We start from the raw sequence: 12,525 nt of genomic DNA on the forward strand, positions 1-12,525 counted from the left end.
CGAAATAGTTTATTTAACTATCAAGTTTATAAATCTATCATCAAACTTCAAAAACATTATAATTTATTAATATTATAACTCGAAATATCTAATAGTTTTATAAATTAATCTCTGAATTAATTAGATTAAACTACAATAACCTTAAAAATATAAAATTACTAAAAATAGATCACATAGCCGAAGCTTTGGTTTGCCAACAATGGGTGAAACGGTTTTTGCAAAGTGAAAAGGAGATGATGGCTAATCCATCATTTGTTTTATTTTAATTATACTTATTTATTAATTTACAAGTTTACCCTTTAACTATTAATCAAATTTAATGTAATATATCATCAAAACCGTCCACCATATTTAAAATAGGTAGATTTACCATATAAAGCCATTATTTCATGCTTTTACGTCTGTTTAACACAAATAAACTTATAATGATTAATTTTTACTTAATTATTTATCCAAACATTAAAATTTTCTAATCAAATTTTAATATAATATTGTATTAACTTATAATATTAATAAATAATAAAATACTGATTTATTAATTAGAATTTTAATCTCGAAACCACCACTTTCAACACACTAAAAATAGGCTGGTACAGCAAATTAATATACACATTAAAAGGCAAATAACTAGAACCTTAATTATCGTAAAAGACGATGACTGGGTGCTTTTTTTCTAGTGACCTTTTCTTACATTGATGTTATTTTTTAAAATTATTTTAACTTTTATTTTTTAAATTTAATCTAATTCCATTTTTTAGATGAAAAAGCAAATTACACTATTAAAATTTTAATAGCACTAACATAAAAATTTAAGTACAATTAGTGTGTGATTTATAAAATTCAAAAAGATACGTAAAAATTAGTAAAAAAATTCAAAAAATCATTTAAAAAGTTCTTAAAAATTTTTAAAAATAATTATTCAGTACACTTGAATTTTCATGCAGACTACCATATTAATGCTACTAAAATTTTAATAGTTCAATCACATTTTCCATTCATAAAAAATGCAATTTAACTAAAATTTAACTATTGAGAGTGGAAGTAATCAAAAAAAATCAATGTGATAAAAGATATATATATATTAAGGGTTAGATTTATTATCATGTCAAAAATATCTCATTGCTTTATTTTATTTTATTTTTATTCCGTAACTGTGGGTTTATCATAAAAATATTGTAAATTAAAAAATTATTGCAGACTTTTTGATTGTTTAGAAAATTAGGGTATTTTTCTCTCTCTCCAAAAGTGATCCTGTCATGTTAGATGACAGGTTTATTATACATGTGACATATGATATGTTTTATTTTTTATTTTTATTTTTTAAAAGAGAGATTAAACTGGTGATAATAGAGGTGAGAAAAGTTCGATTCAATTCGAAAAAAATCAAAAATAATTCGAATTTCGAGTTAATTGAATCGAGTTATTTGATTTCTTCGAGTCAATTTGAATAAGTAATTCAAGTTTCGAGTCGAGTTGAATTTTACAATTTGAATATAGATGGTGAAATACCGCTTGGTCATTGCAGTTTGAAAATGAGTAAATGATCTCTCTCAACAAAAATTACAAATAATTTAAAATTCAAATATGTTATAAAAATTCCAAAATTTGTTTTAAAAATTATAATTTTTAAAAAAAGAACATATAAAATTTAAAAATTCAAAATTTTCTAAAATAATAATTTAAGACTAAATAAGTTAATTAATGATTGAAGTTTATCATACTAAAGTATTTTTTTCTTATTTTGCTTTGATTTTTTTAAAAATATATATGGTTTCAAATTTATATGCTAATTATATTGTAAGAAGATTTTAATTTCACATGTTTCATTTTTTAATTTAACTTGAACAACTTTACTCGGCTCGACTTGAATTTCATTTCACATGACTCATTTCGAAAAAATTTAAAATCGAGTTAAGATGATAAAATAAGACTTATCAATTAGATTAATTCAAAATTCTTTTACTCAATTCAATCCAACGCTAAACCCTAAGTTACAATTCACGCGATTTTACTATGATAAACCTTTGAAATTGATAATAATAATAATAATAATAATAATAATAAACCAACAATTTAGCTTCTTTTCGCACCAAAATGCAAGACCAACATAGTGTGTAATTTTCTTTTTCTAAATCACAGGCAGTTACATCTGGTAAAACTACCATATGAAATAATGATTTCACTAAATATCGTAAGGTCACATTCAAGTTCATTTTTTTAAAATTCAGTTGGTACCGTTTAAGGTGTTGAAAACATTTCAAAGCCTAAAACTCGACCCAAGACATGAACCAACTCAAGATGTGAATCTCCACTGTTGTTTCCCCTTTGATCTTCTTCTGCATGTAGTGTGCAACAGACTCCGGCACTACAAGGTCATTTGTGGTCTGAATTATGGTGCATGGTGTCGTAACCTTCTCCAGAGTTTCCCTTTCGTCGCTACAAAATACTATTTTAGCTAATGGGACCACAAATTCTGGGTTCATACTCTTCAAGCATCTTAAATAGTGTTCGACGGAGAGGGGATCATTATTGTCAACAAGAAGCTTAACGAAACTTAATGTCCAATTCTCGTAGCCTGATTCTATGCTTGTGATCATGTTGTCAATTGTTGCACCCTCTAATCCACCCTCGTAATCATCTGTATTAATGTACCTGTGTTAATCAATTTAGTTGCATTAGAAAAAGAGACAAAAGATTTAAAGAAGGAGCAGTTTTTTTTTTTCTAGATATTTTTTTGTTTGTTTCAGGGAAGTAAAGAAAAGAAGAGAAATACCTAGGAGAAGCACCGATAAGAATGAGCCTGCTAAAAAGTTGAGGTCTTTTAATGGAAGCAATGCAGCCGATCATACCAGACATGGAATGGCCGACAAAGACTGAGGATGTCAAGTGAAGTTCATCCATAAGCGCTATTAAGTCATCAAAGGAAGAGTATCTCAAAGGATCATAGAGGTTGGGATATTTGACAGCTCCAGAAAAGAGCCAGTCAAAAAGGAGAACCTGGTAATGTTTTGTCAAGTAAGGAAGGATTTTGTCCCAGAGAGATTGGTCTCCTCCGAAGCCATGTGCAAGAACCATGGTCTCACTCCCCGACCCAATTATTCTTGCGTTCATGGCTGCTTGAAGACTCGTTTCTAGCTTCGACATATTTGGCAGATATTGACAGAGAAGAGAGACAGGGAGCTGGAGGTGAAGCTTGTTTTTTCGATGCTGTCTGCTGCTGATCTGAGTTTCGGTTTATAGGGAGTAGTTTAGTTATAAAAAAAAAAGACACTAAAAAGGACAACTTTTTGCCGTTGGTATCTTGTTCAAGGAAAAGACTTTTGGATGCTCGAACGGTGAATCGCACTAAATTATTTTAGATGGGTTCTTAAATTTTAAAATATTATAATTTATTATATATAACAAAATGTAAATTTCAAACTTAGACGAATGGAATTAAATTTTAAAAAAAAATATATATTATAGTAAAACTTAAGCGAAAAAAAATCATTTTTGAGTGAAGGTATTAAAGAAATATAATGTAACAAAATTCAATAAAAAAATAAATGCATTTTTATCATTAAGACAATTTGCTTACGTACTTAAATTCTACTCAAGTTGTGAAATTCAAAGATTTGGGAAAAAAACAAAGAAGGAATAAACTGAAATCTTGGACATTATGACTATCTATATCCTTCAAATGATATTAGGTAAAAGGGCACACCAGTTGAACATAGACTTATCTCAAAAAATAGAATAAAAAATCAAGTCTAATAATCAATCAAACATTATAAAAGTCGTAAAGCTAATTATGAGTCCTGGAAAAAAGAAGAGAGTGATTTCCTTTGCCTCATGTATATTAAAAACTAGGTTTTAATGAATCAATCTATCTTAATTATATAATAATAGAGTTGGATCTCACAAGTCTTAAAAATTAATAAAAATAAATATATATATATGATTTTGAGGAAAGAATAAGCAAAATAAATAAGTTCGGGATTTATTTTTATGCATAGGAGACTGTCCTTGAAGATGCTGACTTCAATATACACAGTGCATTTTATATATGATAGTTTGAAGGGTAGAAGGTTGAAAAATAAAGCATGCCTGAGAGGTTTCCAAGGATGAAGTGAAATTATAATGGGAAAGGTGGGGAGGCTGAAAATGATTGAGCAACCAGTTACTTTGAAAATTAATTTTTCAAACTCCTATTTACAGTTAAAAAATATTTTTTTATGGTTGGAAAATAAATATAAAACTTCCGGTAATTTGATAAAGGTTTGTATCAAAATTAAAAATTGAAAATACGAAAAAGCATGCAAAATTGACTTTTGAGAGATTCCATTTTCAAATGATTTAGACCAAGTAACCACTAGCCATTACTTTTCTTCTTCCTTTTTTAGTTTAAAATTTTACCTGCTACTGGGACTTATTCACATTTTTACTATTTTCTTCACTTTATATTGTTATTAATTTTGTATAAAACCAAAAGAAAAGAAAAGAAAAGAATTGAGGGATAATTTTATTGTTACTATTTTCTCGGTCTAATTTAAGATTTTAACCCTACTGTTCATTTTGTTTGGTATGTTGAATGATGCAAATTTTCCTTTTTAGCAAATCTGATATATGGTTTCTCCAAGATACCAGAATTTTTGTTGTAAACTGAAGCTTCTTGAACCTTTGCGTAGAGTTCTTGAGAAAAATTACGTCTGAAAGAGTTTTCAGTCTAATACATACGTGCATATGCCTAGAAATACATAGAAGCTCTGGTCTTAAAATTGAGGTTACTGTGCTTCAAGTAATGTCCTAAACTCCCTTTCGTTTCATTTGACTCCAACAGGCTTTGTAGTAGAAATGCATGATATTCCTTGTTCGGTGGAATCATGGTATCGATCTGAATAGGCCACAAATGAAAAGAGGAAACTTATCATCATGATTGGACGGCTGTCGGTTGAGGAACATCCACTAAACGCTCTATCATCTGGAGCTGATCATAGGGAGCGATCTGTGTGATGACAAAGAAATTAAAAAAGTTCATATTGGTGTATATGCAATCAGATCCTGCTATATGTGATTTTCATGGGTAGCTAAATGCATGTCAGCAGACTATGTTACGCCGACTCTTTCGTTTTTTTAAAGTAATCTTGTCCACCCTTTGAGTATATGAAAATATTAAGCATAACCGTATTTGTTACTCACCCTGAGTCTAGCACGCAGAAGTTACTGGCCAATCCGTTTTATTAGTAGACTGATAACGCTGGAGGTTAAGCAAAAAGCATGGAAGTGTAGTTCCAATACTGGCTTACTCCATTGTTTCAATTGCAAATTTTCACGAAACTCTCAGTTATCTTAATGTTAGCATTAGGTTAGACAATTCCTTGACTTATAATAGCATCTATCACTCTGTAGAACTGTAACAAAAATCATAGTCATCCAATGCAAAAGAAAGACAGGAGCAAGTTAAGTATCACCTGGCTAAATCCATCTGGCCACGTAATTGACACAGCATAGTTTCCCATAGGTCGAATTTCTTCAGGTTCAATATCTTCTGGAATGTCACCGTACTGCAGCTTTTGCTCCCCGGTCCACTCATCCTGTTTTAAATGAAGAAAAAGAAAGATTGAACAGAAAAAAAAGGATGAAACAATAGTTAAAGTTGAAACTTCTGGCGACAGCTAAGTTCCACCACGTGGGAGGACTTGCTGAGGCTATCGTTTCTTCAACTAGAAAGATTTAAATAAAATCTATTAACTAGTAAGAAAAACATACTTACCACACTTTGGGCAGAGCGGTCATTCCGTCTTACTGTTGCAGGATGCAGAAGGAATTCTTCCTCTGAATCCGGTACCTTAACTCTTATGGCCTTGATGGATTTGTCATATGTAACTGCTGTTGATACTAGAACCAAAGAGGATATAAAAGGAAAAAAAAAAGCATTGTTATATCATCGATAGCAACTTGAAAAGGATGAAGTATCGGAAAAAAAAAAGACAATGTAAGTACCTTGCTGGCGAATCTTGGCACACTGTTGCACAACACATACTCCAAGGTTCTGAAAAGTCTGGGCAACTTCACCTTGAGGATCAGCCACCACTTCAGGTGTTCCACTATCACCAGAAGCAGAAAGCTGCAAAAATTAAATGTAATAAACCATAAACTTGGGTAGGATTTTCAGCACATACAAACATTCTAACGGAGTACTCTTGAGTTTGCAATAACGCAATGGAAAAATACAATTTACTATATAAGCACAAACATAAATCATCGGACATACAGTTGGTCTAATGGGAAGATCAAACAGATGAGGGATCCCAAACTGCTGGACAACCTGCAAATCCAGTAAAATGATCAGTTACACAATTTTTATTTTGCGCATAAAAGATTTACGAATAATTAGCGGAGTGTGAACGCTATAAATCACTATACTATCTATTAGGCATGAAAGTTAACTTAAGGAAAATATAACATGCCTGAGAGCCTGAACCTCGACCAAACGGGTAGTAGCGTTTGCCATCTGCATCAAAGTGACTCATATTTTCAACCACAGCAACACATGGTACCTATATGTTTTACCCAGCAAGACGTATTTGAAAATATGAAGCACAAAAAAAGGTTAGACCAAGTGATAACTAAAAGCAGGTAGAGAGTATAAATTGATTTGAAGTTTGGCGATTGTATGGCATAAAAAGAGAATCTTTGTCTGATATACATCAGCTTATTTGTAAAGTATGGTTAGGTTGTAAAGATAAAGGGGAAACCTTAAGTTTGGAAAACATGCGAACTCCTTTGGCAACATCAATAAATGCTAGCTTTTGAGGGGTGGTAACAATCACAGCCGCTGTCAATGGCACTACCTGACATTCATTTTAAGCATCATTAAACATCAAAGCACTGACTTTAAGAAAAGACGATGAATTGCAGTACAAGCAACAACTTTAATGACAGGGAAAAGGGCGATCCTGCAAGCTATATATGTCTAGGGCACGATGTGCATGACAATATGCTAGTCCTTAAAATTTTCTTCTATAAAAAGAAGAAAAATACTAGAACTATATAGAAGATTCTATTAGGGGGCAGGAAAGAAGATCATAGAAAAGAACCTGGCATAGAGTAAGCTGGATGTCACCAGTTCCCGGAGGCATGTCAATAACAAGATAATCAAGCTCTCCCCTACAATGTAGAAGATCATAGCAATGCACAAAAAAAGAAAAAGAAAATCATAAAGTTATGGATTCATCAAATGCTTCTAAATGATCTCAAATAGCATATTTAATACAACACCATAGACCATACCACTCTGAAGTTGTCAGAAGTTGATCGATGACCCCTGAAACCATTGGACCTCGCATTATTGCACGACCTTGTCCAGCAAATCCAAAGGATACCAACTTGACTCCTAAATAATCTGTTGGGATGATCGTTCTCTTTTCTGGGTTCTATGATAAGATTTTAAAGAGTCAGATTTCAGAATATTACCTATGTGCATGAAAAATAAATTTCAACTCTGAAAACTACCATCTCTAGCAATCGGTTTTCAGGGGAGACCATTGTTGGTAAACTTGGTCCATAAACATCAGCGTCAAAAACACCTACTCTGGCTCCCATTCCAGCCAAAGTATACGCAAGATTTACAGCAACCGTTGATTTTCCTACACCTCCCTACAGAGTTTTTGACAAACAGGAGTTATGAGAAAAATAAACAATGCATTCAACATTACTCATTTTAGCAAGGTCACAACAGATACAAACATATTTGCATACCAATAAATTCAGACAGACAGTAACCAAATGGTTCTGAAACATTTACCTTGCAACTTGAAACCGCTACAATATTTGAAATTCTCTGCAAACCTGCTGGAAGATCTCCGGCAAAAATAGGTTTGGCTGGTTGTGCTGACATGGTCACAGTGACCTTCTTCACCCATGGAAGCCTAGCCACCACTTCATTTGCTTGCTGCTCAAACTGTCATGCACTGAAAATCTCGTTAGACTTGCCATTTCAATACTGTCCCAAAGACATATATTTCCATTTGCAAATGCACGTGGTGGTAGACATAACAACATAGTTCATTGAAGATGCATTACCCAAAAATAGTCTGCACAGTGCAGGCATGTCCATAAAGAACAATACGCACAATGGACAAGCAAGAAAAGGATAATACCAAAAGCAATAGCCACCTAGCCTAAATAAGTTTTATGTTTCACAAGAGTACCATAGATTTTACTAGTTAGTTTTAAGCGAACATATGAAATAAAAGTCTACCCTTCCAAATATACGTCAGTTGTTGATCAAACAGTGGTGATTATGTGATTTACCATGTCCTTGATTGGACATGCTGGTGTTGTAAGCTCCAAACGGAAGGAAACCTGAAATGTGAAATTGAAACTAATTTTAGAAGGTGTGTTTTTTTCCAACTCTTTTTAGGGTATTTTACGGAAATCTTCAAACATAATTTCTAAGTGACCTCTCCAGAAGCTTCATCAATGAGCAGATCTTTCACAAAACCACAGGTGACAATATCTGTTCCAAAGTCTGGATCAATGATTTGAGACAAGGCTTTTAATACATCACCTTCAGCTGTTCCACTTGATGCTGCTGAAGAACCAGCTGCCATCAACCAAATAAAAGTTTAGATGACTCAAAACAAAATCCAGAGAACACCTTAAACAATAATGTTACTCCCAAGTCCTAGACCATAAAAGAAAAGGGGTTGCAAGGGTTTCCTTGTTCAAGCAATAACAGCAAAAATGGCAACAAAATTACTAGATCAATCCCTATGTCCTAACCTGATAGGATATTTTTATATAACTGCAAAGGATGGTAGAAACCTATAGGAGTAAAGCTTTACATAAATATTTTATTTATTAAAGTAATTATTTCACTTTAATTCAGAGACCAAATTAAGCATGCCCTGCATGGAGACATTCAAGCTTTACAAGAAATACAAACACAAATATAGGATATAATATAATTTTCCAGAAAACGAATAGTAAAAAGACCCAAAACAAAAGAAATATAAACACAAAAACATTAAGCAAAAAACCAATATCATCCATTTTAAAGTCATTCCAAAAATTAAGAAAAACCAAATAGATAATCATGCTTCCCGCCAATGTTTTCAACTTGAAGAATCCCCCGGCTTAAAAAGAAATGCACTATTCATGTTGGGTTTTTTCATAATAAAGGAAAACGAGGAAGTTTTAGCTTTCCTGTTCCTGAGTTTAACTTTGGATAATAAAACGGAGTATCATTACCTTCAACTGAGGTAGCTTTTGTTGCACAGAAGCTAAAAAAGTTTCTTTTATGCGATACCCATATCGACCTTTCCAGCTTTTGAGGCTGAAAGGAACAATTGGCAGTTGATGATTGAAGACATTTCTCAAGTGAAAGCAATCCTACAATAAAGAAACAGAGAGTTTTAAGTAAAAACTGAAACTAGTTTCGGTAGTTGTTGCCAGAATGAAGCTTATGGTTTAAAAAAAGAAAAAGAAGGTACCTCCTTTTGAATTTCGGTCTGAAGTTTGAAAGGAGAGATGTGGCCAAGATGGAGCGTGGAGAAGTTGCATTGTAGAGAAATACTGGGAAGGGAACTTCTCTTTTTTTCAGTGTTAGCAAAAAGAAAGCATAAGAAGTTAATGGTCGGCCGTTGTGAGCCTCATGTTTCAGTTGTTCGAATGATAATAAAAATTAATGGTTCAAAATCTCATCTTTCTGGACCAAAACGACAACGTTTCCAGTTGTTGACTTGTCCCACGCCCCAAGGCCCATGACTGGTCTGGGAAACAAGATTTGAAAAAAGATTGCCCACCTGGTTTTACTTTTTGGGTAAAAGTAGGATGGAATAATCAAATTGCATTTACCTTTTATCTCAAAATTAATTTCGTAAAATATTGGAACTGTAGGTTAGCTGATTTTTAGGCTTAGGTATTTTGTTTAGTTAGGTTTTTTTACACCGAAAAGAAAATTGTATACTAAATTATAAAACAAACTGATTCGTATACAATTTTTATGAATCTACTCTCTATTTTTTTATTCAGTGCTTAGCCTTTGAATCTAATTGGAATTAAAAAGAATACAGAATATGTTGCGGAAAGGATCGATTCGAGAACTCCGATATGACTACAAGTAAATTGACCGGAACGAAAAATAAAGTGAACACAAGGATTTACGTGGTTCGGCTTTAATGCCTACGTCCACGGGCAGAGGCGAAAAGAAATTTCACTATAACAAGATGAAGATTACAAGTGTTTTACACTCAAGACACAACCCGAGAACCTCACAACTCTCAACCCCTATAGAAAACCCGAAAGCTAAAATCCTAGCTTTCAAAGAACAAGCTTTGCTCTCTCTTGGTTTGGGATGATGAATATGGCTAATGAACCTCTCTATTTATAAGAGAGTTCAAGGACATAATTGTCCAAAACTTTGGCAAAGATTTGTGGTTGAAAATGGACACCAACAACCATCCACTAATCCACTACCACCAACAACCCACTACCAACAACAACAATCCACTACCAATTTTAAGCCATTTCTTAACAAATCTCCACCTTGGCTTGAAATTTACCAAGCTGAACATCATAGTGAATTCCTCGAACTGGATCACCTCTTCCAAACGCCTCTCTGGCGCTAATCAATCCCGAATACCTATCAAGTCCAAGCAATGCTTGAACTTATATGCAGGGATCACCTTAGTTAACATATCTGCAGGATTCTTCTCGGTAGCAACCTTGCTGATAACAATGTCACCTTGCGTAACATGTTCCCGAACAAAATGATATCTGACATCAATGTGTTTGGTCCGTTCATGAAACATCTGATTTTTAGTCAGATGTATGGCACTCTGGCTATCGCAAAATACAACAGTGAAATCCTGTTGTAAACCCAAACTGCTTACTAGACCTTTCATCCACAATGCTTCTTTCACTGCTTCTGCTAACGCCATATATTCCGCCTCAGTCGTAGATAAGGCTACGGTAGACTGTAACACAGCTTTCCAACTAATGGCTCCTCCAGAATAAGTGAAAACATAACCCGTCAGAGATCTTCTTTTGTCCAGATCTCCAGCATAATCAGAGTCCACATAGCCCGTGACACTGCTAGTGCAGTCACTCTGATCATATACCAAGCATAAATCTGCAGAACCTCTCAAGTACCTGAGAATCCATTTCACGGCCTGCCAGTGTTCCTTGCCAGGACAACTCATGTATCTGCTGACCACACTAACTGCATGTGAAATGTCTGGACGAGTGCAAACCATTGCATACATCACGCTTCCAACTGCACTCGAGTATGGAATGTGAGACATTTGCTGCTTTTCTTCATCAGATTGTGGTGACAACTCTGCAGAGAGTTTGAAATGTGGTGCCAACGGAGTACTCACAGTTTTCGCTTTATCCATGCCGAAGCGTTGAAGAACCTTTTCAATGTAGTTCTTCTGCGACACACGAAGCTTGCCCGCCTTGCGATCTCTGTGAATATCCATGCCCAAAATTTTCTTGGCAGCACCCAGATCCTTCATCTCGAACTCACCACTCAACTGCGACTTTAACTTGTTGATTTCCGACATGTTTTTGGAAGCAATTAACATGTCATCAACATACAGCAACAAATAAATGTGCGAACCATCTGAGAGCTTCCGATGATAGACACAAGCATCATAGTCACATCTTGTGTAACCATGCTGAATCATGAAGCTATCAAACCGCTTGTACCACTGCCTTGGGGATTGTTTCAATCCATATAAAGACTTCTTTAATAGACAGACATGGTCTTCTTTACCAGGAACTGTAAAACCCTCTGGTTGACGCATGTAGATTGTTTCCTCGAGCTCACCATGCAAGAACGCCGTTTTTACGTCAAGCTGCTCAAGTTCTAGATCAGACTTGGCCACCATGGCAAGTAATACACGAATGGAAGAATGCTTTACGACTGGGGAGAAAACTTCATTGTAGTCAATCCCCTCTTTCTGAGTGAAGCCTTTAGCAACCAATCGTGCCTTGAATCTAGTTGCTTCAACCCCTAGGATGCCTTCCTTTTTCTTGAAGACCCATTTGCAACCAACTATCTTCTGGTTACTTGGCGGCTTAACCAACTCCCAAGTATGGTTCTTGTGAAGAGATTCTATCTCCTCACTCATAGCAATTGCCCACTGTGCCGACTCATCACACGTGACAGCCTCATTATAACTGGAAGGTTCTATACCAATGGACTCCGCCACACTGAGCGCGAAAGACACCAGATTAGCGTAACGCGGATTTGGTTTGATTTGTCTCTTCGTTCTTCCAGTGGCAATGCTATATGGTTTTTCTTGAGGTGACTCATCTTCATCGGAATCTTGCACCTCAACTTGATCATCCTGGACTGAAGTACCTTCCGTAGGAATTGGAGCGTCCACCTGACACTCCACCTGCTTCTCAACACCGTGATCTCCCATTCTATCTGACTCCTCCTTTTCCCGGGAATTTGTGGTGGATCGAAGCATGGATGACTCATCAAAAGTCACATCTCTGCTGATGATGAACTTGGACGAAACCGGATCAGGA

The 12,525-nt window shown here is 34.6% G+C and overlaps 2 protein-coding genes across 2 annotated transcripts; both read right to left on the reverse strand.

Annotated features, from left to right (window-relative positions):
* Positions 1-2,095: 2,095 nt before the first annotated feature.
* Positions 2,096-3,280, reverse strand: LOC107902867 (strigolactone esterase RMS3). The gene is made up of 2 exons (XM_016828979.2): positions 2,774-3,280; positions 2,096-2,652 (listed from the first exon to the last, which is right to left on the reverse strand). The coding sequence occupies exons 1-2, from the start codon at positions 3,142-3,144 to the stop codon at positions 2,265-2,267; spliced, it is 759 nt and encodes a 252-aa protein (XP_016684468.2). The 5' UTR covers positions 3,145-3,280; the 3' UTR covers positions 2,096-2,264.
* Positions 3,281-4,648: 1,368 nt separating this feature from the next.
* Positions 4,649-9,657, reverse strand: LOC107907417 (fe-S cluster assembly factor HCF101, chloroplastic). Its single transcript, XM_016834791.2, has 15 exons — positions 9,477-9,657; positions 9,235-9,375; positions 8,445-8,587; positions 8,296-8,346; positions 7,787-7,942; positions 7,495-7,638; positions 7,273-7,415; positions 7,080-7,149; positions 6,738-6,833; positions 6,450-6,539; positions 6,254-6,307; positions 5,983-6,106; positions 5,753-5,877; positions 5,451-5,573; positions 4,649-4,984 (listed from the first exon to the last, which is right to left on the reverse strand). Exons 1-15 carry the CDS (start codon positions 9,544-9,546, stop codon positions 4,910-4,912), a joined length of 1,605 nt encoding a protein of 534 aa, XP_016690280.1. The 5' UTR covers positions 9,547-9,657; the 3' UTR covers positions 4,649-4,909.
* Between the last annotated feature and the right edge of the window lie 2,868 nt (positions 9,658-12,525).

The sequence above is a fragment of the Gossypium hirsutum genome, chromosome D05 (genome assembly GCF_007990345.1).
Source record: "Gossypium hirsutum isolate 1008001.06 chromosome D05, Gossypium_hirsutum_v2.1, whole genome shotgun sequence".
In the NCBI taxonomy this organism is placed as follows: Eukaryota; Viridiplantae; Streptophyta; class Magnoliopsida; order Malvales; family Malvaceae; genus Gossypium; species Gossypium hirsutum.